The 26,267-nt window shown below is 39.4% G+C and overlaps 1 protein-coding gene across 1 annotated transcript in view; it reads right to left on the bottom strand.

Moving 5' to 3' along the window:
* LOC124777449 (BMP-binding endothelial regulator protein) overlaps nucleotides 1–26,267 on the bottom strand; it is a 682,572-nt gene that overhangs the window by 21,233 nt on the left and 635,072 nt on the right. Inside the window, exons 7-9 of the mRNA XM_047252865.1 lie at nucleotides 8,480–8,605; nucleotides 6,013–6,172; nucleotides 184–371 (exon numbers count right to left, since the gene is read on the bottom strand). Coding sequence (XP_047108821.1) covers nucleotides 184–371; nucleotides 6,013–6,172; nucleotides 8,480–8,605 — 474 coding nt within the window. The remainder of the gene's footprint in view (nucleotides 1–183; nucleotides 372–6,012; nucleotides 6,173–8,479; nucleotides 8,606–26,267) is intronic.

A 26,267-nucleotide genomic window follows, 5' to 3' on the forward strand; every position in this document is an offset into this window, starting at 1 on the left:
AGTAACTATTCATCAAAACTTTGGTTTCTTTTATCGGAAATAGTAAAATGTGTTGCATTTACAAAAGCTATATGTAAGTAATTTTTGTCAGCAGAAAGAAATTAGCAATAAGAATAAATTACTTATCCAAAAGAATTACTTCTGTCTCCCTCATTTCATATGGTAAAAAAATGTGTGTTTTACCTTCATTGAAATGGTTTTTGTCCATGAGGATGCCTTGGTTGCTCTTGCATCATTTGTTACTCTGATACCGAAAGTGTGTGTTACACAGTCTGATGCCAGCTGGTATTTGCATGAGCCTTGGAAACTGTAGAACTTCCCATCAAAAGTGCGATAATGTGGATCACCAAAAACTGTGCATACACCATCACCTGTAACAAAAGATATTGGTGACTTTGTATCTTAGAACATCATTTTTTTATTCATTGGCTTTTGATACGTTGTCTTCCTAAAGAAGGTAATACAAATTACAGTGAAGATGGATTACATTATCATTACATGTATTTGAGGAAAACTGGATTTTAATGTTCCATCTATGATGAAGTCATTATAAGCAGAGCACAGGTTCAAATTGGACAAGTATGAGGGAGAAAATTAGTTATGTCCTTTTAAAAGAAATAATCTGGACATTTCCTTTAATTTTATTTTAGGAAACCACATAAACCTAAATGATCTGGGTGGCCAGATCGGTGGGGGTCTGCATCCCACTTCTCCTGAACATGATTTGTTTATTAGGTAAAGAAATTGTGTAGATGTCGGAAGTAACATAATTAAAATGGATTAAACTCCTGAGTATCCTGAAGAGTTGATCTCAGTATATTTTTGATTTTGAATTCTGTGTGTCATCTTATACCCACTTCATAGCTTTTCACAAAAAAGAAGAAAGAAAAGCCATATGCTCTACTGTGGCTTCGTATGACCATTTCATTTGACATCAATGTGTAAGCACTGGATCGAGGGGGGAGGGGGATATGATGTGTACACAATAAATATTAAATAACAAGCTTTGAAAATTGCAGACTGGATTCAGGAGCCAAGTGGGCAGTGTTTAGATTTAAGTATCTTTTATAGCCTATAACTTAAGGAGGGAAGGTCTCTCTTGCCATCCAGGTCTTGTTATCATTTTGTGTTGTGCCACAAGAGTTTTGTCTATTTCATTTTTATGGCTGTCATACTAAATGACAAGCAGAGGATAAATCCACATCCAAGAGAAGTTGTTTTAGCACTTTATTTCATGTTATGGCAAACTCTACTAACTCCAGATATTATAAGCTAGTATTCTATTTATCCATTAGTATTGGTTTCTCAGATAAACAGTCCTAGTTTTGTCTTCTCCCCACTGATAGCTTGATGTCCTGTGTCTTCTCGAAGACACTTTAAATTGTGCAAGTACTTAACACATTACTCCTATATTTTGATTCTCACCAGCCTGCAGGAGACCAAGTATTAGTAGGTTGAATTTCCTACTGTGATTTTATGCCGCTTTTTGCACCTAGATAACTAGGTTCTGAGTTTAACATGGGGACCTGTTTGTCTAACAGGGGGAAGGCCTCAGACACGGCCAACCGATTCAGCTCAAATTTGACAGGTCGCTTGTGTACAACCTAAAACGAAGGAATCTAACATATTTTGGGTCAACACCCCCGCGTTATCGCGTTATTGAGAAAATCATCCCTAAAGGTTATGACGGGCAATCGACTCAAAATTGGAGGGATCAATAGATAATTGTAAATAGAGCATTTTTCATCATCAGATACAGGGTCCCAAACGCAAACTTTTCCAGAAATCAAGGAAAGAAATTTTACAACTGCAACTTCTGTGCCCACATGGTAAATGCTTTTCGCCAAACACACTGATTACGCAACGGCCAAGACAACTGACTGGGAATCACCTGGGTAAGAATCTCGAAGAAACCTAGCGGATGTTATTCTTTTCTTTTGTATTTTTCCATATCTCAATTGATAGCGATGGGAGTAAGTAAATCAATAAGGAATGATAATAATAAGTTAGGCAAACTAATTTCCCAAACGCCTGAGTTAGCAAAGTATTAAACTTTTAACCCTTGTCACATGAAAACAACTCCGAGTAAGAGTGCTGTGAATTCCTCACGAGGGATCACAGATAGCCAATTGCGCGACGCTTGTTGACAGCGAGGCTCGGGACAGAATGCACGAGGGGAGAGTTATGTTGTCCCAGTTGCCTCTTTGTCATATCATAGTTGTGAATCTGGAAGAGTGAAGGTGTCCAGCACGAGCCTTATAGAAGTCACTCGGAAACCGTCATTAGGCTGTCGCAAACCTCGCGGATACATGTAGTGATTTCTCCATCGTTAATGGGCCAAATGAAATACGTTTTGTGAATGAATACAGTGTTCTTCCGTAAGTAACATATGACGAGTACTGTATGTAGTTTGTACTTAATTAGCTCATCTGTTTATGCCGTAGTAACTAGTTATTGTTTGTTGTGTCATATGTTTCAGGTGCATGATCTGAATAATGGAGCATGTACACCCTTCGACTAGCGCTGTAATATACAGGGTGTTACAAAAAGGTACGGCCAAACTTTCAGGAAACATTCCTCACACACAAAGAAAGAAAAGATGTTATGTGGACATGTGTCCGGAAACGCTTAATTTCCATGTTAGATCTCATTTTAGTTTCGTCAGTATGTTCTTCCACCTACGCTCAATGGAGCACGTTATCATGATTTCATACGGGATACTCTACCTGTGCTGCTAGAACAAGTGCCTTTACAAGTACGACACAACATGTGGTTCATGCACGATGGAGCTCCTGCACATTTCAGTCCAAGTGTTCGTACGCTTGGTAGAGGCGGGCCAATTCCATGGCCTCCACGCTCTCCTGACCTCAACCCTCCTGGCTTTCATTTATGGGGGCATTTGAAAGCTCTTGTCTACACAACCCCGGTACCAAATGTAGAGACCCTTCGTGCTCGTATTGTGGATGGATGTGATACAATACGCCATTATCCAGAGCTGCATCAGCGCATCAGGGATTCCATGCGACAGAGGGTGGATTCATGTATCCTCGCTAACGGAGGACATTTTGAGCATTTCCTGTAACAAAGTGTTTGAAGTCACGCTGGTACGTCCTGTTGCTGTTTGTTTCCATTCCATGGTTAATGTGATTTGAAGAGAAGTAATAAAATTAGCTCTAACATGGAAAGTAAGTGTTTCCGAACACATGTCCACATAACATATTTTCTTTCTTTGTGTGTGAGGAATGTTTCCTGAAAGTTTGGCCGTATCTTTTTGTAACACCCTGTATAGTTGGGAGCCTGTCACAGATGATAGCAAGCGGTAAGTTACCGACGCTGTGTTTTGGTTTGTAAAAGTGTTGCAAGACAGATGCTTTATCAATGCACTACCGGAAGCAGGCAGTTCTGTTTCTCGGCGTTCCAGATTAATAGGAGTGGCTACCATCGAGCGGTATTTGGAGCTGACGAACGAAATGACATTCATTGATACGGAAGTATTATACCAAGAAGACAAAGCAGAAGGTGATTCAGTGGAAGATATCCTGACTAGTGAATCGCAAAATGGTCATAACACTTTGGAAATCTCCACGTCACTGGGAATATGTGCTTCATCTGTTCCCGGTGAGTATTACTAACCGATTGAACTACGTTTTACGTTTGCTGCATCATTATCTTGGGCAATAAATTTCAAATCGGAGTATAAAATTCGTCACTAAATAAGTCTCTCATAAGGAGGTACAAAATATAGAAGATATACAAAACTGGCGGCTCTTTTCAGCATGCAAACGGCGTCACTTACGACCGGTTTCAATCGTGATCAACACCGATCAAACAGGATGCGAGTATCAGGTGAACATTCGACGCACGTTATCGCATAAGGTAGAAAAACGAACCCTTGTCACAGTTGGTAGTAAAAACAAACTAACACATTTGTACACGGCGCAATATGCTATCACAGCCTCTGTAAAAGTGTTGCCTAAGGTTTTTCTGTGTTTACTAGAAACGAATATTACATTTGGTCCTTGGGTTATAGAAGAGGTCAATCGTTTGACAGACTCGTTGAAAAATGTTTACATTACCTGCTCCAAATCCAGGAAACTGATGAATGCGATTTACAGAACATTTCTTGAGAATGTTTTAGAACCACACGTTCCTGATAACAAGTTTTGTCTAATATTGGATTCCTGGAGTGCACAAATTAATACTACAACATATGACACAGTGTTAGTAGCTGGTGAGGGTCAGCCAATGTGCACAGTAAAAGTATTACTGCCAAACTGCACACCTGTGTGCCAGCCGTGTGATGTTATTTCTATCGCCAGGTTAAAAACTTTATTTTCAGGCTTCATAATTGCAGTGTGCTTCTGGAAACCCAGCGGGAATTGCACAACCGCACAGATGGAATAGCTATTCACAGCATAATTCATAACCAACTTTCAGCACCGATTTTTCAGGCACTGATATTGTATGCATGGTACGCATCAAAATTAATTCCCAAAAAAGACATATTTTTAAATGTAAACAAAGTTTGTTTTCCGCCAACTCTTCGGAAGGAACAGTGTAGCTGTCGAAAGATTGCATTCATCAGATGTTCTTGGTGCCGTGAGTATATTTGTTTCGAATGTTTATATGACAAGTACCATCCATCTAGTTGTTCGAAGAAAAGTGAGGACACGTTACAGTGACTGGAAGAGCCATTGTAAAGTGACCTGGAGTAACATTTTAGTTGTTTACTATCCCAAGAGGTTTGGGAAATTTATTGGCCTACCTTATTATTATTATTCCTTATTGATTTACCTACCTTATTAACCCTCCTATCCCTATCAATTGAGATATGGAAAAATACAAACGAAAAAAAGAACATGCGCTAGGTTTCTTCGTGACTCGAACCCGGGTTCTGCGATACCCAGTCACTTACCTTGGTCATTGCGCTATTTTTTTTAATCTCTTTTTGTTCGATTTGTTCGTTGCATCTGCTCAGGGCGCACGTCGTAAGACATCCGGTTAAGTTCGTTGTTGATCGATTAACTCAGTTATTTTATTACAGAGGGAGCTAACCCTCTGACCGAACATGCTGAGCTACCGTGCCAGCGCTATCGGTGCTGCCAGCGAGAAGCATTTACCATGTAGGTATAGAAGCGGCAGTTGTAAAAGTTTCTTACCTCAATTTCTGAAAAAGTATGCATTTTCAGACCCCATACCTGATGATGAAAAATGCTCTATTTACAACGATCTATCGATCCCTCCAGTTTTGAGCTGATTGCTCGTCATAACCTTTAGGGGTGATTTTCTCAAAAACGAGAGGGTGTTGACCCAAAATATGTTAGATTCCTTCGTTTTAGGTTGTACACAAGTGACCTGTCAAACCTGAGCAGAATTGGTTGGCCGTGTCTGAGGCCTTCCCCTTGTAAGAATATTTGAGACTGCCCAGAGCAAAATTTGCATTCAGTGACCTAAACTCTTTTGTAGACTGGTAGCACTTAGCATTCCATAGGTAATGGAATGTTTATCACGAGGAAATATATAACTCAAGCTGTAAAATAAATAATGTAGCTAACAAAATATGTAAGAAAGCAAGAAACTTGAAAAAGAAAAGCTTTTTAAAACATTATCATTGCATTTTTAATTTTTTTTATTTTTTAATTTTTTTTTTGCAAATAAACTTTTTTTGTCTGTTGTGTTCTAAGCATATAAAATATTAATTTTTCTGAAGCTCATACATACATAATACCTTTAAGCTTAGGTTGTGTTGAAGAACAACTCAAATTTACCTTTTCACTTTGTAATCAGAGACGTATCAATTAATAATGCCTGTGAGTTAAGTTTTCTTGGGAATGGCAGTAAACAATACTATTTGTTGACAGATACAATAAAAGAAAATAGGGAAAGGCAACCACTCACCCCCGCTGTAGGTTTTTTGTTGCCTTTCTTTATTTTTGCTTATTGTTTTCTTTAAAATGAATGATCTGCTGCACATATTGAGCTCTAGAGCATGCAGTGTGTACGGTTACTTACTTTCAACACAACGTGGGCAGCATTCATTGGCCTTGTGCTCCAGCTTGTAGTTGGGAGGACATGGGACATTTTGTTGAGGACACATCTGCATGACGCATCGCACCTGCCCCTGTCGGCATTCACATGAGTGGCATGGACCAGGCTGCCACACATCACCATCCTGATCAGGGCCACAACAACTCAGCACACGTAGCATTTTCCAAATCATGAATATCTAGATATTGTCTGCTCATTTGATGGGATATTTTAGTTACTATATTTTGATAGTATAAAACATATTTGTTTATCGTTTTAGTCTTAAGCATATGAAAACAAGTACATAGGATTAAAATAATATGGAAAGTTCATCATGACTGCCCTCTATAGAAATAATAGTTGTTAAAACCGATAAGAATTTGAAGAAAGGACATTAAATCTGATGCCTTGTGAACCAAGGGTCATGAGGTAGGAATGGGAGGAACCCGAACCTATGGTCAGGTGGCATGTTAATTACCTGAAACAGCATTGTGGTAACATATTGATGCAGATGTCTGAGCAAATAGTACCCATGTAATGGAAAGAATCAAACAGTTAATAAGACTAGAGTATTACTTTAAAAACTGAGGGGGAGGGGGATCATGGAACAGCAGCCACTAGAGTAAAATAGAAAGAAGAACTGGTGAAGGAAATCTAAGGAAACATGTGAAAGAAAAACAGGAGACAGAATAAGGGGAAATGAAGAAGCTGATCTTTATAAGATAATCTCATGGACAAGTTAAACTTTTGATATGGAACTTAATATTGTGGCATATGATTAATTTACATCATAATGTACATTTTGTAATCCTATGAATAGGTTACAGGAAGCAAGTCGAAATGTGTAACATAACTTCATTGGTATTGAACACAGCTAATGAGAAATGGGAGAATTTTAAAATTAGCACAACTTTTCATTGTGTACCCAGTAATACTAGTTTTGAACAACATCTTTTTCAAACGCCCAGTAGGTTTTTTCCCTTCACTCCACTACTCACTGTTTCATGATTAAAATTTAAAATTGTCTTGTCCTCTGATTTATTGTAGATTCTTGTCTTTATATGTTTGTGGATAGGGAGGGGGGGGGCAGAGGGGTTGAGCATGTAATTGTAAATGATTAGCAAGGAGCATAAAATTATCTTTATTACCTAGTGAATGGTCAGAATGATTATCCTTAAATAATTCTGATTTGCTGTATATGGACATGACAATTTCATGGACATACAGGGAGGGTTCTTTTAATAATTAAAGGCTTTTAAATAAGAGTTATCTTGGATGTATAGTATGCATGTTTGTAATGATGGTTTCATGTAGTTTCATAATGGACAGCATGTCAGCTAAGTTTTCCCAAAACACAGTACAATACTTTATAACTGATTTGCAAATGATTATGTTACCCTATTTTCCATGTGTCAGTGTGTAAATTCAAATGCCTTTTTCTTTGATATATTGCTACAAGGAAAAGGTGTTTGAATTTATAAAATGCACAGCTGTAGAATTTATTAGTTAGATATCCAGCACGTTATTCCCAGTCTAAATTCTTATCTGTATTTAACTGAGTCAGCTTCAGTGAAGTCTTGATTTTTATGGCTCAATTTAATTCCACAGCATTTTGACTGTTTGTTCTTGACCTGTACCATATGGGTTTTTGAGGTGTTCATGGTCAACCTATTTAAATGAAAACATGTTTGTAGGCCTCTGAGTGGCAGGTAGCCTTGTCTGCCACCTCTAGTTCCTGCACGCTCTCCCAGGCAGCACTGCTTCCTGTTTTCCCACTCATACCGTGCATCCCTCCCTCTTCCCAATTCCACTGTGGGCTGTTGCTCCCATTCAGTGAGTTGAGTTGCAGTCTGGCCTGAGCAGCCAGAGATAGCAGACATGTATGTGAGGTGTGCTTGCTAGTGTGAATGAATGTGTGTTGTTCTTTTCTGATGAAGGCTTTTGATGAAAACTAAATATGTTAGTCTTTTTGTTGTGTCTGTCTTCAACTCAGTGTGTCTGTTCAGCCAATAATAACAAACACCAAGTACACATTATGTGCTGCAGCATCTGACACTAACTTGTGTGGTCAACTGGAAGCCAAATAGAATGAATATTTTCCTTTGTCATTACATGCCTGAAAATTATTTGTTGTTGGTGTTTGAAGTACTTTTTATCAGTTCAGCTTGGAATTCAAACATTTTGTAGTATTTTTCTAGGTATTATCAACAACCTAGGTTTTGATAACAACAACCTGAATCAGGATAGATTGCTACTCACCACATAGAGCAAGCATTGAGCGGCAGACAGTTGCATTTAGAAGTAGACTGAGCTATTGGACAGAGTCGTTCTTTGGGTTCCTTTACACGCGCACAACTCTAACATACATGGCTACTGTTTACCCCTGGTAATGAGCAACTTGTGAGATTCTCCAAGCATTACAAGCTGTAATCCATTACAGGCTGTTACTTGCCTGTCGTGTGATGTTGCCGGCAGTGCACGAGGCGTGGCTGGGGAGTGTGAGCCGGCAGCGGCCACAGCAGCGTCCTGGCGGGGGTGGCTCCTGGTTCTCTTCGGGGCAGTCCAGCACGGGACACACCTGCCAACATGATGCATGTGTACAGGTTGTAACAAATACCTCAACCACCCACACCATATGTTGACTGGTGGGGAAAGCTAAACATATGACTGATATTGTGCAGCGTGCAGCTATTCCAAATAATGGAAAAATGTTCAAATGTGTGTGAAACTTATGGGACTTAACTGCTAAGGTCATCAGTCCCTAAGCTTACACACTATTTAACCTAAATTATCCTAAGGACAAACACACACACCCATGCCCGAGGGAGGACTCGAACCTCTGCTAGGACCAGCCGCACAGTCAATGACTGCAGCGCCCTAGACCGCTCGACTAATCAAATAATGGGAAGATGCGTAACAGCAGTAAATGAATTTCCTGTGTCATACTTTTAAAGTCTACAATTAAAGTGACTGGTACTTACAACATGGAATTAAGCAGTCTTATGAAGAAACTCTTTAAACCAGGATCCATAAACAAGCACTCTCTTTCTTTAGAATAACAAGTTATTAATGTGCCGTATACTGCCATTCTTCTTGGGACATCCTGTATGTAGCTTAGTGTAGGTGGTGTGACAACAATAGCAAAACATGTCTGAGCAAGTAAATAATTAAGTTTTCTATGCGGTGGCAATAATTTTTTTTTGTACAAACATTTTTTTGATTCTCAAAACTGCATATAATAAGTTGCATATCATATATTAGGTTAAAAATGTAGAAAAAGATTGTAATACGGTATACCATTTCTGGCCATCTGTAGGCTCGTTATTTTGGCTGTTGGAGATGCCAGAGCCAGTTTAGGAATCTGACTTTGGCCAGACAGGAGATGGTGGGTCAACCTTTGTGTGTTGCTTCTAATGCTGTTTGTGCTTGGAGCCTATGAGGTTGACTTAAAGAATAGTGACTCCTCCATGAAGAGAGGTGTTTACCAGTAGATATCAGTATGAAATAATCTTGTGAAAAAGTCTAGGCAAGAAGCAGTACTTTGCTGAGAAATGCTATTAGTGGGAGCGCGAAATCACCAATGAAAATGTCTACATTTTGGTCCTGAAGTAGATTGGCTGAAGGGCCTAAATGTTGAAACAGTTCTGTGGCACGCTCTATGTATTTTGCAAGATCTGAGTTGATTCATGATCTATGGAACATGTATAAATGTAATGTAATGTAACACTGCCAGTCCTGGGTATAGGTCCCGTGTTTGCGATGGAGGTGCTGTTTTAAAGAAATATTCCTGAAGGTAGGAGTTAGGAAACCTTTGTGATCAATAAAGTCACTTTATCGAATACAGAATTCAGAAGTGCATTCCTGTACAGAGGCATTGATTCCTGTTCAGTCATTTTATGATCTGGTAGGCGAGTGTTGCGGTTTAGTGAGCTTGCTTGTGACATTACCATGTCTGTACACAGAAAATTGGAGTTATTTAAGGGTAATTATTTTGATCATTCACATAGGAAATAAAGATAATTTTATGTTGTGTGCTAAACATTTTTAATTACATCCTCAGCCCCCAACATATAAAGATAAAAACACTGCAAGAAATTGGAAGACAAGACAGTTTTAATCATGAAGCAATGGCTATTGGAATGAAGGGGAAAAATGCTGGTAGGAACAAGCTTCCTGTCAGAGAGTGGAACCATCGAGGTGATGTTCAATAAAAGTGACAGAATAGGTTGGGGTCTAACTGAAGACAATACATTTGGTTCTGTGGAAACTTTAAGCGTGATGTCTTTGTGAGAGTTTCTGCCTACTGACTTTCAACTGCGATCCATTTTTCAGAGATTCCATGACATCACACAGAACCTCATTCGTAACCTTGGTCACAATCCTCACATTGCGATGCACTGCTTGTGAGACAAATTATGTGATGCACTGATCCACAGATGTAATTCGATCCACATTATTTCCCCAAATTGCTACACATGTAAAATCAGTTTAAGTAAGGGTTTGTGGCCTCTCTTTGATCCGCCAGACGAGGTTGACTATCTAATGACTTCAGAGACAATAATTAATGCCCAGAAGCCATCAAATAACTGTCAAACATGTTCTGAGATCAGGCCACTGGACTAGAAAATGTACACCAGTAACAATTCATACGGCTCCTCCAACTGGATGCTAATACCTCCTGTCGATGAACTCCACAACAAAACAGAAACAAAATTCAAAGACAATAGTCAAAACATCACACAAAAACGCCACACTCATATTTCCACAGAAATGAAAATAATTTATCTTCAACGAAAAACTCTCCAATCCTTCACGTTAAATGAAACACCAATGTCTAGCGAGCTGCTCGATTCCACACCCTAGCTTGAGGTCTCTGCCTAATCAGCGCGTATATGTTCGCTAAACGGCAACACTCTCCAAGAAAACAGGAAAAGGAAATTACTCTGTTGATCACAAGAGAATCACCTTCTCCCGACATCCGAAATTCACTACGAAAACACAAGCACAAGACTTCTGCACCCCAAGCGGTCCGCCGGCCAACCTTCTAGATTTCGCGAACTCCAAACCAATCCATGAAATTATTTAAGATGTATGCGTTGCAGCCAGTCATAATCAAAAGCAGACTGTAGGAATTTTCATCGGCGATATACTGGTCCTATTTATAGCCCTTCTGTAAGGTGCTGGTTTTTGCGATGACTTTTAAAAGTTCCTCTCCAAAGGATGTTGCAAAACACTGGTCATCACAGGGAAATCAAGCGACCTCGACCTTTAGTCGGTCTTGTACGGCCGGACCACTGCACGTTTACGCTGATTAGGGAAAGACCGGTCCATTTACTGCACTGGAGGAAACCTCTTTCCCTGGCGTGCAAACATCCACAGAAACGAGCAAACAGTCGTGCTCTGGAAGCGTTACGTTAAAACTGTTATTGTGATTTGTCTTTGTGGAGATACTGCTATAAATCAAACTAGCAGTGAAAGCTTGTTTAAGGAATGTGTATACTACTATCGTCAGATTACTCTTTGCTATTATCAGAATAAAGTGCTAACGCACAAGAGCTTTTCTGAGTTGCTGCGAGTTACATGTTTGGTTAAATTCGAAGACAAGAAAACACACTGAAGAGCCGAAGAAACTGGTACAGGCATGCGTATTCAAATACAGAGCTAGGTAAACAAGCAGAATACGGCGCTGCTGCCGGCAGAGACTATATACAAGAAGTGCCTGGCGTAGTTGTTAGGTCGGTTATTGCTACTACAATGGTAGTTTATCAAGATACAAGTGAGTCTGAACGTGGTGTTATAGTCGACGCACGAACAATGGGACACAGCATCTCCGAGGCAGCGATGAAACGTGGATTTTTCAGTACGACGATTACACGAGTGTACCGTGAATATCAGGAATCTGGTATAACATCAAATCTCCGACATCGCTGCGGCCGGAAAGAGATCCTGCAAGAACTAGACGAACGAAGACTGAAGAGTATCGTTCAACGGGACAGTAGTTCAACCCTTCCGTAAATTGCTGCATATTTCAATGCTGGGCCACCAACAATTGGCAGCGTGCGAACCATTCAACGGAACATCATCGTTATGGGCTTTTGGAGCGGAAGGTCCACTCGTGTAACCTTGATGGATGCAGGAGACAAAGCTTTACGCCTCGCCTCCCAACACCAACATTGGATTGTTGATGACTGGAAACATGTTACCTGGTCGGACGTGTCTCGTTTCTAATTGTATCGAGTGGGTGGATGTGTACGGGTACAGAGACGAGCTCATGAATCCATGGACCCTGCACGTCAGCAGGGGGCTATTCAAGCTGATGGAGGCTCTGTAATGGTGTGGGGCGTGCGCAGTTGGAGTGATATGGGACCCCTGATACGTCTAGACAGGTGACACGCACGTAAGCATCCTGTCTGATCACCTGCATCCATTCATGTCTGTTGTGTATTCCGACGGACTTGGGGAATTTCAGCAGAAAAATGCGACACCCCACACGTCCAGAAATGCTACAAAGTGGCTCCAGGAGCTTTCTTCTGAGTTTAAACACATCCGTTGGCCACCAAACTCCCCAGTAATGAACATTATTGAGAATATCTGTGTTGCCTTGCAGCATGTTATTCAGAACAGATCTCCACCCCCTCGTACTCTTACGGATTTATGGACAGCCCTGCACGATTCATGGTGTCAGTTCCCTCCAGCACTACTTGAGACATTAATCGAGTCCATGCCTCGTCGTTTTGCGGCACTTCTGCGTGCTCGCGGGGGCCCTACACGATATTAGGCAGGTGTACCAGTTTCTTTGGCTCTTCTGTGTAAATACAGCAAGACAAAGTACAACAACTAGTTGTAGTGGTACGCATGAAAGAACTTGTTACCAGCTTATGATGCATTCGAGAAAAACAACGACAGTGTGATTAGATTATTCCACACTAAATTCGTAATTAGAACCTTCTGTCGACCCCTTCAAATGTGGTACCTTATTTTCCCATGTTTAAACGAAGTTTTGTATGACGTAGTAACTAACGGATTAGACTACCGCAGGTATTGTGTTCGTTGGCTTCCCAAATTCCTATGATTCATTACCTGCGTCGTCCAACTAGCAACAGTCCCGGCCCATTCCACCGGACACGATTTGTCTGCCTTGCCAGGCTCCCGTGAGTTTTTCAACCAGTCCACAGACGTGATCTCAGACTTGTTTAATTCCGGCGCACGGTGGTCTTGTATTTGGTCTTCACTACCCGATTCACGGCTTTTTTGAGACTTTTGAACGTACGAGTTTCTAGTAAACACGCCCACTTTACTAATTGAACTCCTTCGCATACTGGTTACTTCATGAAGCTGCGTGTCGGATGCAATTCTGTCATTGTTTCCTCCAGTTTCTGCATTCAGATAGCTTAACCCGTTGTCAGATACTATTTCGTATTTAATTTTTTTAACGTGGTAGAAACTTGTCTAGAAAATCAGGAATTCTCAAGAAAACTGGATTTTCTGGAAAACTCAGAGAAATCTCTGGGTATTCTGAAAGATTTGGGAAATTCAGGGAGACTAGGGTATTTGAACTGTTTGTTGGCGGAAAGATTGTTCTAAATGATATTGTTGCAATTCGCTTTGCTTCGGAGACAATTGGTTGTGGAGTCGCGTATGGAAAGGTGAAGAAATCCAATGAATTTTAGTAATGTTTCTTGCTTGATCGCGGCTACCTCCAGCATGCGGCTCGTTATTATGTTTGGGTAGTCGGGCTCCAGGTCATTTTTCCGTTGTATAATTGTGAGTACGAAAGAATATAACGCCTGAGTAAGGATTTGGACGTGGATTTGAATGTTTGACAATGACAACCTGTGAGTCTTCGACTGTCATAATTTTTTATTTTTATTATTATTAATAAATAACTACAAACCAAAGCGAACAGCGTAATAATTTCAAAAATTTTCTGCGGCTGTGGTACCTGTTCGAAGGAAAGTAATAGCTGGGAATCGTCATTGGAATAAAAACCATGGTAGTTTATTTAGTTTTATAACAGAAACATAAATAAGGATCTGAACTTGAAGACGGATGTTTTGCAGACCAGTTTTGAACATTCAGGATTCGGTTGTTTTTCAACAATTTCAATGTAAAGCAGTAACTTGTGGAATTTTCTTACATTGTTGTGCTCGAAGTTAACAAAGACCATAATGCATAGACAGAGCCATTTGAAATGCGATTCGTCGTTACTGTCAAAGTCTACTGACACTACGTTCTAAGCACAAGAGTGCAAAGCGCGTTTCTGCGAGGATCTCTCATACAGCCGAGGTTGTTGCGCAATGACCAGGAACGGCGACTAAGGACGGTAACGGGGGCATTTCCAGGGACGGGAAAACTTCATAACATCCAGGATTGTTGACAAAACTGTAAATCCTAACTGAATATCGATGAATCACTGATAAGTGATTTCGTTCGCAGCCATAAAACGCAGAAAGTAAAACTTGCTCTCATGTATACCAAAAACTGTTTCAGAGAAATTTGGTTCAAATGGCTCTGAGCACTATGGGACTTAACATCTGTGGTCATCAGTCCCCTAGAACTTAGAACTAATTAAACCTAACTAACCTAAGGACATCACACACATCCATGCCCGAGGCAGGATTCGAACCTGCGACCGTAGCAGTCGCGCGGCTCCGGACTGAGCGCCTAGAACCGCAAGACCACCGCGGCCGGCAAAATTTGGAATTTCAACCTGGCAATCTCAGGGAACGCTTTTCATGAAGTAAACTCGCCAAACGGTTAAGAAAGTAATTTCTAGTGTGGTTTCAAGTATGCTATATATATGTGTAAGCGAGCAGCCGTTGTGTGAGGGGATGTACGTTCCAGCATCACTCTGGAACATATGAAGCAATCTTAACGAATCTTGGTACCATACGACATAGTACCAGGAGACTACTGCTGTGTGTTTTGACACCCTCAGCATCCCTGTTTATGAGGCTGGGGAGTAATGGCTTGCAAATTAAAATAGCAACTTCATACATATATGATCTACTATCTGTAAAAATATCATGTTAGGATAACACACCACTAGAGCCCTTTGGTATGGGTCGCGGATATGAAAGGTTTACATGTGAAAATAATAGAACTGAAACCATATGTTAGTGCCGTATTCATGGTTTTTATAGTCTCAGCTTTGAAAAAGATGTAAATGTACCACGTTTGTTTTTACTGTATAGATTTCATTCCTTTCCTGTCAAATATAAGACCGTAGCAAGTAAGAGGGCAACGACAGACTATCAACTGACATGGCTGCCTGCGGAAAAAACGCTCCTGTCGGAGCACAAAAAAGACGAATGCGTTTCTCTTTAAAAGACTGCGACAGAAAAGTGGCGAACCAGCTCCCTCAGTTCTCAGTCCATCTTCCTCATCATACATTTTGGCATTCAACATAATCGCGCTCTTTCAACAAATAACATTCTAAACCTTTTTGGCACCTCTTTCTTTGTGGTTAAGCCTTCATATTTAGCATCTCCCTCTCGCCGACACTGTCTTTGTAAGTCCCTCACCTGCTGTCTCCTTTTCCTTCCATTGATTCACAATATATCTTACTGCCACTCTCTCCTCTCTCACTAAGTCTCATGTTGTCGTTCTTTCCCATTGCCAGTGCCTCCAGCATACCTCAACATCTCCAAACTTTTGGGAGATCCAACTTATTTTTTCTACTGTACCCACTGAGTCCTCTATTGTACCTATGTCTTAAAGTTTGCCAATCTGGAAGGGTCCCCCCCCCCTCGAGCCTATGTATTGTCTCTGCTCATTTGTATTTTAATTCCCACTGTCTCCACTCTCTTTGGCTCCCACTGCTATTATCTACATCTACATCTACATGGATACTCTGTAAATCATATTTAAGTGCCTGGAAGAGGGTTCATCGAACCACCTTAACAATTCTCTATTATTTCAATCTCGTATAGCGCGCGAAAAGAACGAACACCTGTATCTTTCCGTACGAGCTCTGATTTCCCTTATTTTATCGTGGTGATCGTTTCTCCATGTGTAGGTCGGTGTCAACAAAATATTTTCGCACTCGGAGGAGAAAGTTGGTGATTGGAATTTCGTGAGAAGATTCCGTCGCAACGAAAAACGCCTTTCTTTTAATGATGTCCAGCCCAAATTCTGTATCATTTCTGTGACCCACTCTCCCATATTTCGCGATCATACAAAACGTGCTGCACTTCTTTGAACTTTTTCGATGTACTCCGTCAGTTCTATGTGGTAAGGTTCCCACACCGCGCAACAGTTTTCTAAAAGAGGACGGGCAAGCGTAGTGTAGGCAGTCTCCTTAGTAGGTCTGTTACATTTTCTAAGCGTCCTGCCAATAAAACGCAGTCTTTGATTAGCCTTCCCCACATTTTCTGTGTGTTCCTTCCCATTTAAGTTGTTCGTAATTGTAATACCTAGGTATTTAGTTGAATTTACGGCTTTTAGATTAGACTGATTTATCGTATAACCGTAGTTTAACGAATTCCTTTTAGCACTCATGTGGATGACCTCACACTTTTAGTTATTTAGGGTCAACTGCCACTTTTCGCACCATTCCGATATTTCTTCAAAATCGTTTTGCAGTTTGTTTTGATCTTCTGATGACTTTATTAGTCGACAAACGACAGCGTCATCTGCAAACAACCTAAGACGGCTGCTCAAATTGTCTCCCAAATCGTTTATATAGATAAGGAACAGCAAAGGGCCTATAACACTACCTTGGAGAACGACAGAAATCACTTCTGTTTTACTCGATGACTTTCCGACAATTACTACGAACTGTGACCTCTAACAGGAAATCACAAATCCAGTCACATAACTGAGGTGGTATTCCATAAGCACGCAATTTCACTACAAGCCGCTTGTGTGGTACAGTGTCAAAAGCCTTCCGGAAATCCAGAAATACGGAATCGATCTGAAATCCCGTGTCAATAGCACTCAACACTTCATGTGAATAAAGAGCTAGTTGTGTTTTACAGGAACGATGTTTTCTAAACCCATGTTGACTGTGTGTCAATAGACCGTTTTCTTCGAGATAATTCATAATGTTTGAACACAATATATGTTCCAAAATCCTGCTGCATACCGACGTTAACGATATGGGCCTGTAATTTAGTGGATTACTCCTGCTACCTTTCTTGAATATTGGTGTGATTTGTGCAACTTTCCAGTCTTTGGGTACGGATCTTTAGTCGAGCGAACGGTTGTATATGATTATTAAGTATGGAGCTAATGCATCAGCATACTCCGAAAGGAACCTGATTGGTATACTGTCTGGATCAGAAGACTTGCTTTTATTAAATGATTTAAGTTGCTTCTCTACTCCGAAGATATTTACTTCTACGTTACTCATGTTGGCAAGTGTTCTTCATTCGAATTATGAAATATTTACTTCGTCTTCTTTTGTGAAGGCATTTCGGAAGGCTGTGTTTAGTATCTCTGCTTTGGCAGCACTGTCTTCGATAGTATCTCCATTGCTATCGCGTAGAGAAGGCATCGATTGTTTCTTGCCGCTAACATACTTCACATACAACCAGAATCTTTTTGGATTTTCTACCAGATTTCGAGACAAAGTTTCATTGTGGAAACTGTTATAAGCATCTCGCATTGAAGTCCACGCTAAATTTCGAGCTTCTGTAAAAGATCGCCAATCTTGGAGATTTTGCGTTTGTTTAAATTTGGCATGTTTGTTTTGTTGTTCCTCCAACAGTGTTCTAACCCGTTTTGTGTACCTAGGAGGAGCAGCTCCTTCGTTTGTTAATTTATTTGGTATAAACCTCTCAATTACTGCCGATACTATTTCTCTGTATTTAAGCCACATCTGGCCTACACTTACATTGTTAATTTGGAAGGTTGGAGATTGTCTCTCAGGAAGGCAGCAAGTGAATTTTTATCTGCTTTTTTGAATACGTATATTTTTCGCTTATTTTTGGAGGATTTGGGGATTACAATATTCAATCTCGTTACGACAACCCTGTGTTTGTGATTTTTTTCTTTTTTTTTTCTTCAAATATTTGAATCTTTTATTTTTTCTTAATTTGATAAATTTTTAAATTTCTTATTTTTTGTTCTTAAAAGTTTTATTCTTGCTTGTTTATTCACTTTTTCTTTGTATTATATGTAAGTTTTGTTAAACTAAATGTTCTTTTTGCAGTAATTTGATTTAATTATCAAGTGGTTTTGGATTTAGCAATTGATTTAGTATCGGCATAATTCGTGCAAGCAGCCGCGGTTATATGATTGATACAAGTGAATATTATTGGTTAAAACAGTTGTTTATATTATTAGGGTTAAAATATAAATTTGTAAGGTGAAATGTTAAAATTTATTTGTAGCTCTTTTTATGAATCTGTGAAATTTAAATAATAAACTAGGATTAGATACCCTATTATTTTAAATGTTAATTATATTTACCAGGATACTATTAGTTAAGGTCTTTAAACCCAAAGAATCTGGCGGTATCTCATTCCATTCAGAGGAACCTACCCCGTGACTGATAATACACGATATACTCTACTTAATTTATTTGTTTGTATATCTCCATTATCAGAAAATCTTTTTAGAATTATAATTCTCAAGACTTATAATTATAAAATATTTCAGGTCAAGGTGCAGCTTATAGTTAAGAGGAGGTGGGTTACAATAGATTTTTGTTCATAATGGATTTGATGGTGAAATACTGTTAATGAAGGTGGATTTGATAGTAATTTATTTATTTAATTTAACTGATATTGGCTCTGAGGTGTGTACACATCGCCCGTCGCTCTCATTATTGATTATTCTATTTTTATTATTTTAAGGTAGCTTCAATTTAGATGAGATAAGTCATAACATAGTAGATGTACTGGAAAGTGTATCTAGGAAGAGGTTCAAGATATAACTTATTAGTAAAGTGTTTCACTTACACTGAAAATTTTTCTGTGCAAATCAGGATATCTTGATTATTTATTTAATTATGTTTATTTTTTGTTTATTTAGTTATTTAATATAAATAATTTTGTTGAATTTTGTCTTAGTATATTTTATAGAATTGATTTTTTGAAATTATATTTTATTGGTAATGTGTTTTATGAAATATTATTTTAAATTTTTTTAAGTAGATTTTATTTATTGTACCTTTTGTATCAAGGTTTATCAAAATTTTAGTATTTATTTTACTTCTCTCCATTTGGGTTGATTTATAAATAATTTATAGTTAATGTATCATAATTATTATTAAATTATTTCTAGAAATGAGATGTTAATCGTTTCCTAAGATATTTAGTTTCTTAAAAAAAAATTGAGAAGTTAATAACCTATAATTTGTTTTATAAAAATATAATAGTAAGCTTTAAACCAGCTATCTTTAAGATTACGTTTTAGTTCATTATTTTTTATTTTGATTTTATAAGTATTTTAGGTTTTTTATTAAGATTATTAATTTAATTTTAGAATTTTTGTAATAATGATAGAATTAGTATATTTATTTGTACAAAACTTTTACCTTGTAAACTTATTATAAGGAACTAGGCAAAATTGATTTCCATCTGTTTATCAAAAACATGTCCTCTTGAAAATACTTTGAGGCCTGGCCTGCTCACTGAGCGGATTTTTAAAGAGCCACGGTATTTTGACCGTGAAAAGGTACCATAATCATTAGTCTCTTAATTAGTGGCTGGAATGAATGGCTTGACGAGAAATCAACTGTCTCTTAATAAATTTTTGAATCTAACTTTTGAGTCAAAAGGCTTAAATTCTTCTTTAGGATGAGAAGACCCCATAGAGCTTAACATTTTACTTTTATATAGTTTTTTGTTTGTCTTTTTATATTTAATAATGATGTTTTGTTGGGGGTGACATGAAGAATAAATAAACTCTTCATTATTATATCATTGATTTATGTTTGTTGTTTTGATCCATAATTTATGATCATAAGATTAAGTTACCTTAGGGATAACAGCATCATTGTTTTTGAGATCTCATATCGACAAAGCAGATTTGACCTCGATGTTGGATTAAGAAAAATTTTGAGTGCAGGAGCCCAATAATTAGGTCTGTTTGACCTTTAAATTCTTACATGATCTAAGTTCAGACCGGCGTGAGCCAGGTCGGTTTCTATCCTAAGACTATTAATCCATATTAGTACGAAAGGACCATATGGTTGAAATATTTTTTATTATATTGATTAATATTAATTAATTTACTATTTTGACAGATTAATGTGTTGAATTTAGAATTCATTTATATAGATTTTTTCTCCAAATAGTATTGATACTTTATGATTTATTTATGTTTATTTTAAATTTTCTTTTATTAGTTATTTGTGTTTTAATTAGTGTTGCTTTTCTACCTTTAATGGAGCATAAGGTTTTAGGTTATATTCAGATTCGTAAGGGTCCAAATAAGGTAGGATTTGTAGGAATCCCACAACCCTTTAGTGATGCTATTAAGTTGATTTGTAAGGAGCAGCCAATTCCTATTATATCTAATTATTTACTTTATTATTTTTCTCCTGTTTTTAATTTAATAATTTCTTTGGCTGTTTGAGTAATTTTCCCTTACTTAACTTATATATGTTCTTTTTCTTATGGGTTTTTTTTATGTTGCACTAGATTAGGTGTTTATACCGTTATGATTGTTGGTTGATCTTCTAATTCAAATTATTCTTTATAGGTTCTCTTCGTTCTGTTGCTCAAACAATTTCATATGAAGTTAGTTTGGCTTTAATTGTATTATCTTTAATTATTTTAATTGGTAGTTTTAACATGTTTGATTTTATAAATTATCAGCTTTATTGTTGATTTGTTATTATTTCTTTTCCTTTAGCTTTAGCTTGCTTTGCTTCTTGTTTAGCCAAAACTAACCGTACTCCTTTTGACTTTGCCGAAGGTGAGTCTGAGTTAGTGGTGGTGGTGGTGGTTTTTGGGGGAAGGAGACCAAACAGCGAGGTCATCGGTCTCATCAGATGAGGGAAGGACGGGGAAGGAAGTCGGCCGTGCCCTTTGAAAGGAACCATCCCGGCATTTGCCTGGAGCGATTTAGGGAAATCGCGGAGAACCTAAATCAGGATGGCCGGACGCGGGATTGAACCGTCGTCCTCCCGAATGCGATCTGAGTTAGTTTCAGGTTTTAATATTGAATATGGTGCAGGTGGTTTTACTTTAATTTTTTTAGCTGAGTATACTAGAACTGTTTTTATAAGAATTTTAATGCTCGTTATTAACTCTTGATTATTTGTTGCTAAGAGGTCAAGTGTGTTTCCACAACCATTTACTATTCGCATGGGCTCATGAACTAAATGCTCGAAATAATTGTCAGAGAATGAGTTTAGCATAATTTCGGATGATATTTTATGCGTACCTCCGGAATTAAACATGTATTTTCGCCAACATATCGAGGGTAAATTAAAGTCACCACCAGCTATTATCGTATGGGTCGGGTATGTGTTGGAAATCAAACTCAAATTTTCTTTAGACCTTTCAGCAACTGAATTATCTAAATTGGGAAGTCGGTAAAAGGATCCTGTTATTTTATTCCGGTTACCAACAATGACCTCTGCCCATACTGTCTTCTTCCATCTCTTTTTCTCTTTCGCTGCCACTTTATATCTCCCACCATTACTGTCTCTTCTCTCTTCTTCTCGCACTGGCACCGCCTCCGCTCTCTTCCACCGACACTGTCTCTCTACTACTCCCTTTTAGCATAAAAAGTGCGAATATGTGCGCATGGCAAAATTTTTGGTGAGGAATGCGGAACGAGGATTGTAGTAGCTGGTCACTCACTTTTCTGTCAATGTCTTTTAAAGAGGAATATATTTTTCTTTTTTGTACTCCGAGATGAGCATCTTTCTGCTGGTTCCTTTGTCTTCACTGTTTCAGCAAGTTTGCAACTTGTGTAAAACGAATTCTGTATGTCAGTAAAATTTTGACATTTTATATACTTCGACGCATTTATATACTATGACGCACATAAACAACACACAAGTACACATAATATAAGGTCAACACAACATCGTTTGCTTTACATTTTTCTTGAATACTTGTGCATATCGATTACAGTTCACCGAAAATGCCAGGCTTATGATTTCTGTCAAAAGAGTAAAAATGTTATTAGAAACATTTTACTGTATTTGCAGTCTTTCCAGTGTTACATAAGTTTTGGCAGTCATTTTAAGTTCTTTTCTGGAATTCGAAGACCATTTTTAGCCCATTTTTTGTCACTGCAGTACCACTTTGGGCATATCTGTGTAGCCACTAAGTGCCCTCTATATAGAAAGTGCGCGTCATCAAAATTATATTGGTGAAAAAACTGCTGAGTGAAAACATTGCTTGGTGATATCAGAACCCTTGCTATGACTCTAGAACCCGTCATGTGTTCACTACGTTAATTAGAACTACTTTTATGCCTCAGATAGGGCATCACGTAGATATTTTACATTCAAAGGACAGTAACTTTGAACTCCTGGATTTCGGTAAAGCATAATAATAGCGAAAAACGTTTCAAGGTTCCGCTGGAAGATAATCTTAAGAACATATGATGCAAAATTTCGAAGATTTGCAATGAAGAGAAATTATAGAAGTGGCCATCTCCACAACTGATACTTTTCGTATCCAAAAATCACGATTTTTCGGCGTTTTCTCAGAAACCTCCCATTAACAAATTGTACTAATATAAGCCGCCTGAGGTCCATCTTAGACGACACCCAAAGCGAAAGAACAACCGATTTGTTCAATTTTCTTGGACTGGAGGGAAGTGTGTAATGTTTAAATTTTGACACTGTACTGTAGGGTAGCTGCAGTGTGGCCGTCGTTCCGATAGGTATAGAAATGGTCGCTAGTCAAAGGGCTAACCAATACATTTGAATCCTTTTCTCTGTAGTCAATAGAACCTGAGATGCGACCAACTGAAAAATCGCATCTTTGTGCACGGCAGTTTGGAACATGTTGGCACCGCGCACGACTAAGACACAATGCTAAAAAATAAAAAAAATAAAATAAAAAGTAAGTCACGTGCAGGATAGATGACAGTAACACCGTAAAGCAAAACCTTGATAATGGCCTCCATTCAGGGAGGAAGGAGGTCATCAAGTTTCTTGAGGTATGCCATTCACAGTTTGACCTGCTCGTCAATAATTAAATCCTGTAGAGCAGCCAAATTGCTGGAACCTTAGTTGGTAAGTTGCATCCACTATTCCAAGTAATCCTGGACATTTGCTATTGGTTTAAGATCGGGTGATTTAACAGGCCAGTGGACTTGCGGTAGCATGCTTGATTGTACGACAAACCAGGGAAGTATTGGTGTAGCCCTGTGAACACAGCTTTGTCATGCTGGAAGACGGGAATATTCACAGCAAACTCATCGTGTAAGAAACAGAACAAAGAACCACATTGGGTCACCGAAAAGTTGAGATAAACATCCTCGTTCATGTACACAGTAACCCGAAAGAGTGGTCCAAGACTCGATGCCAGAAACCCCCAAAATATCACAGAACCACGTCCAGCCTCAACTACAAATATTGTGGATAAAATACCTGATTGAGGAGTCGTGGCACTCGACGACTTGTATTATTTGAAGAAGAGGTGAAATCGTGAGTTGTCGGACGCCTCTGTGAGCAGTGGCGTTTTGGAAGATACACATTGCATGCAGTTTCCTTTGCTATGTTCCCTCGGAAACTGTTTGAGATGGACCTGCTGGTGGGTCTAAACCGACAGTTATTGACAAGGCATGACACTCGTCCCTGTCACTTGGTGTCTTCTTAAGGTCACGGTTCTTACATCATGTTACATGGCCGCGACTGGTACACCATTCCTAGTGGACACGTTGGACAGCCCTCGCTGATGCACCAACAAATGCAGAAACTTGATTCACGGTGCTGCCACGGGCACGTGCAAACACGGCAGCTCGTTTGTCACTCCGACGCCTGTTACTGCGCCGAATCCGTACGCATCTACAAGCCACTTCACTGCGACTTGCGTGAGCTGTGGAGGCCCGAATGGCTGCTTGCTTCCAGTTGCACATTGTCTGCAGTGCTCCAGAGCGACCACTGCGTGCTTTTAAGTGGATAACTGATATTTTGTCCGGCGGGTATGTCTACGTTTTCCCTACTTGTGCACACGACTTTCACGTCACGGTCCGCTACCACACCCAAACCGACTGCCAGTTTTCACATCACAAGCGGCCTGAATGAACTGAGTTACCAGTTGAGATAAATACTGATAGGCCATTGGGGTCTCATGTTATTATTCTACCCAGTAGCAGACCGTGGGAAGGCATAGACTACGACCCTACTTGCTGGGTGCCACGGATGTGGATGGATACTGGGAAAGGTGTTGGAAATCGCAACACAAATAAAAGATTTGGAAATTAGCACAAAGAGACATATTTTGAAATTAGCACAGAACAACGGATCCTTAACTGAGGACACTTTCTACTGACATAGACACAATCACAGAAAGCCATATAGAGGTAGTATTCACCTAAAGCTACATAAATTGAACTGAGAACACCTCGGAGTGAGAATACTGAACCATGAGAACTAGGGTTAGGCAACAAAACCGAGGGGGGGGGGGGGGGGGTCGCAGAATTCGGTGAACCTTGCTGTATGGGTGGTGCTGCTGCTCTCTCGTAGTATCGCGAAATACCTGCTATCGCCAACCCATCGAAAAGGTGATCGAATCCGAGCATCATTATTAGACTGTGCCCGAAACCACGAACCGTTAAGCCTTAACCGTCGCATGGTGGTCGCGGGCGAGGCGGCCGCTAGTGAACCTTCCAAGCAGACGTTTCAGGACTGGCCTGGGCGGCGATGCTCGGGTGTTAGTTAACTGGCCGGTACCTCACACTAATGTGCCTACGGCTGAAAAAACTCAGGAATGTCAAGCGGCTAGATGTCGCCTGCACGACCATAGAACTGGCCGCTTCCTTTTTGCTCCAGACGTTTCCTCACCTAGCGCAGCCTCGGCCATTGGGATGCGAGGTGTTCTGTGTTTGTGCGCGCCTCAAACCGAAGGAGATGCTTCGTTTAAACTCGGAATCTTTTTAACGGCCGCTGCCATTGCGAACTGTTTAATAATTCCTCTCAAAATGACGGCAGCCGAGATCTGTTTACAGATTTCGGCTCCTCTGTACGTAATTACTAGCATAAGGTTTCTTTCGTTTCTGCTATTATTTAGCTGCTTTAATTGGCGTTTGAATTTTTAGATACTTCGAAATAAAACTGGTATGGAAATTTTTGATACAGCAGAGCTTTGTTCCTCGTCGAAAGGTCCCGAATCCGTCACCTGATTCCATGTTCATTAATTACTCTCGATTCGTCATTTGTTTCCGGCGTTTCGCAGCCGCCCACGAGCTCATCACTGTACGTGGCGTTCTTGGGAGGATTCGTAACACGATGTGTTACAGTGGGACGTAACACGATGTGTTAGAATGTGGCGTGCCTGGTATAGGCAGGGCCGGTTCGAGAACATTTTTCCGCACAAGCGACACATCATTTGGCGCTCCTCCTTCCGTTCTTCCTTCCCTAACACAGGGTGTTTGAAAAAGGACTTTACAACTTTGAAAATTCATATAAGTTAATCACTAGTACCTATAGAGGTGATTATATTGTCAATCTGTAGAGAAATATTTCAACTTTTGTTTCGCGTAGTTCGCTATTCCCGAATCTCACGGTAAAGAGCGCTAGAGGCAGTTGCGTTAAAGTTGGCTGCTTTCACTGAACCCGAGCGTGCTAGCTGTGTGTTTTTTGAAGAAACGAAATCGGCGACAACAGTTCAGCGTAATTTTAGTACGAAATACGCTAAAAATCCTCCTAGTAGGCCTGCAATTTATGAGCGGCATAAATGTTCTGTAGAAACAGAGTGCTCGGTAGGACATGATAAATCATCAGATCGTCCAAGCACATCTGACGGGGTCGTTGAGCGAGTGAGACAACCTTTTGCCAACAGCCCTACGTAATCGACCCGGCGTGCATCTCGCGAAACCGTGAATTCGATATACGACTGTTTGGCGTGTGCTGAAAAACCGTTTGCATTTGAAACCATATGATTGACGATCGTACAAGCAATAAAAGACACTGAAAAAATTGCTCGCAAGAACTTCTGTGCGGATATGTTAAATCGATTACATGAGGATGAACATTTCTTGGACAAAATCATCTTTTCTGACGAGTTTACTTTTGCCGTAAGTGGCAAGGTTAATACACATAATTCTAGGATTTGGGGCAGTGAAAATCCACATCAAAAATTGCAACATGTTCGTGATAG

This window comes from Schistocerca piceifrons, chromosome 2 (genome assembly GCF_021461385.2).
Source record: "Schistocerca piceifrons isolate TAMUIC-IGC-003096 chromosome 2, iqSchPice1.1, whole genome shotgun sequence".
In the NCBI taxonomy this organism is placed as follows: Eukaryota; Metazoa; Arthropoda; class Insecta; order Orthoptera; family Acrididae; genus Schistocerca; species Schistocerca piceifrons.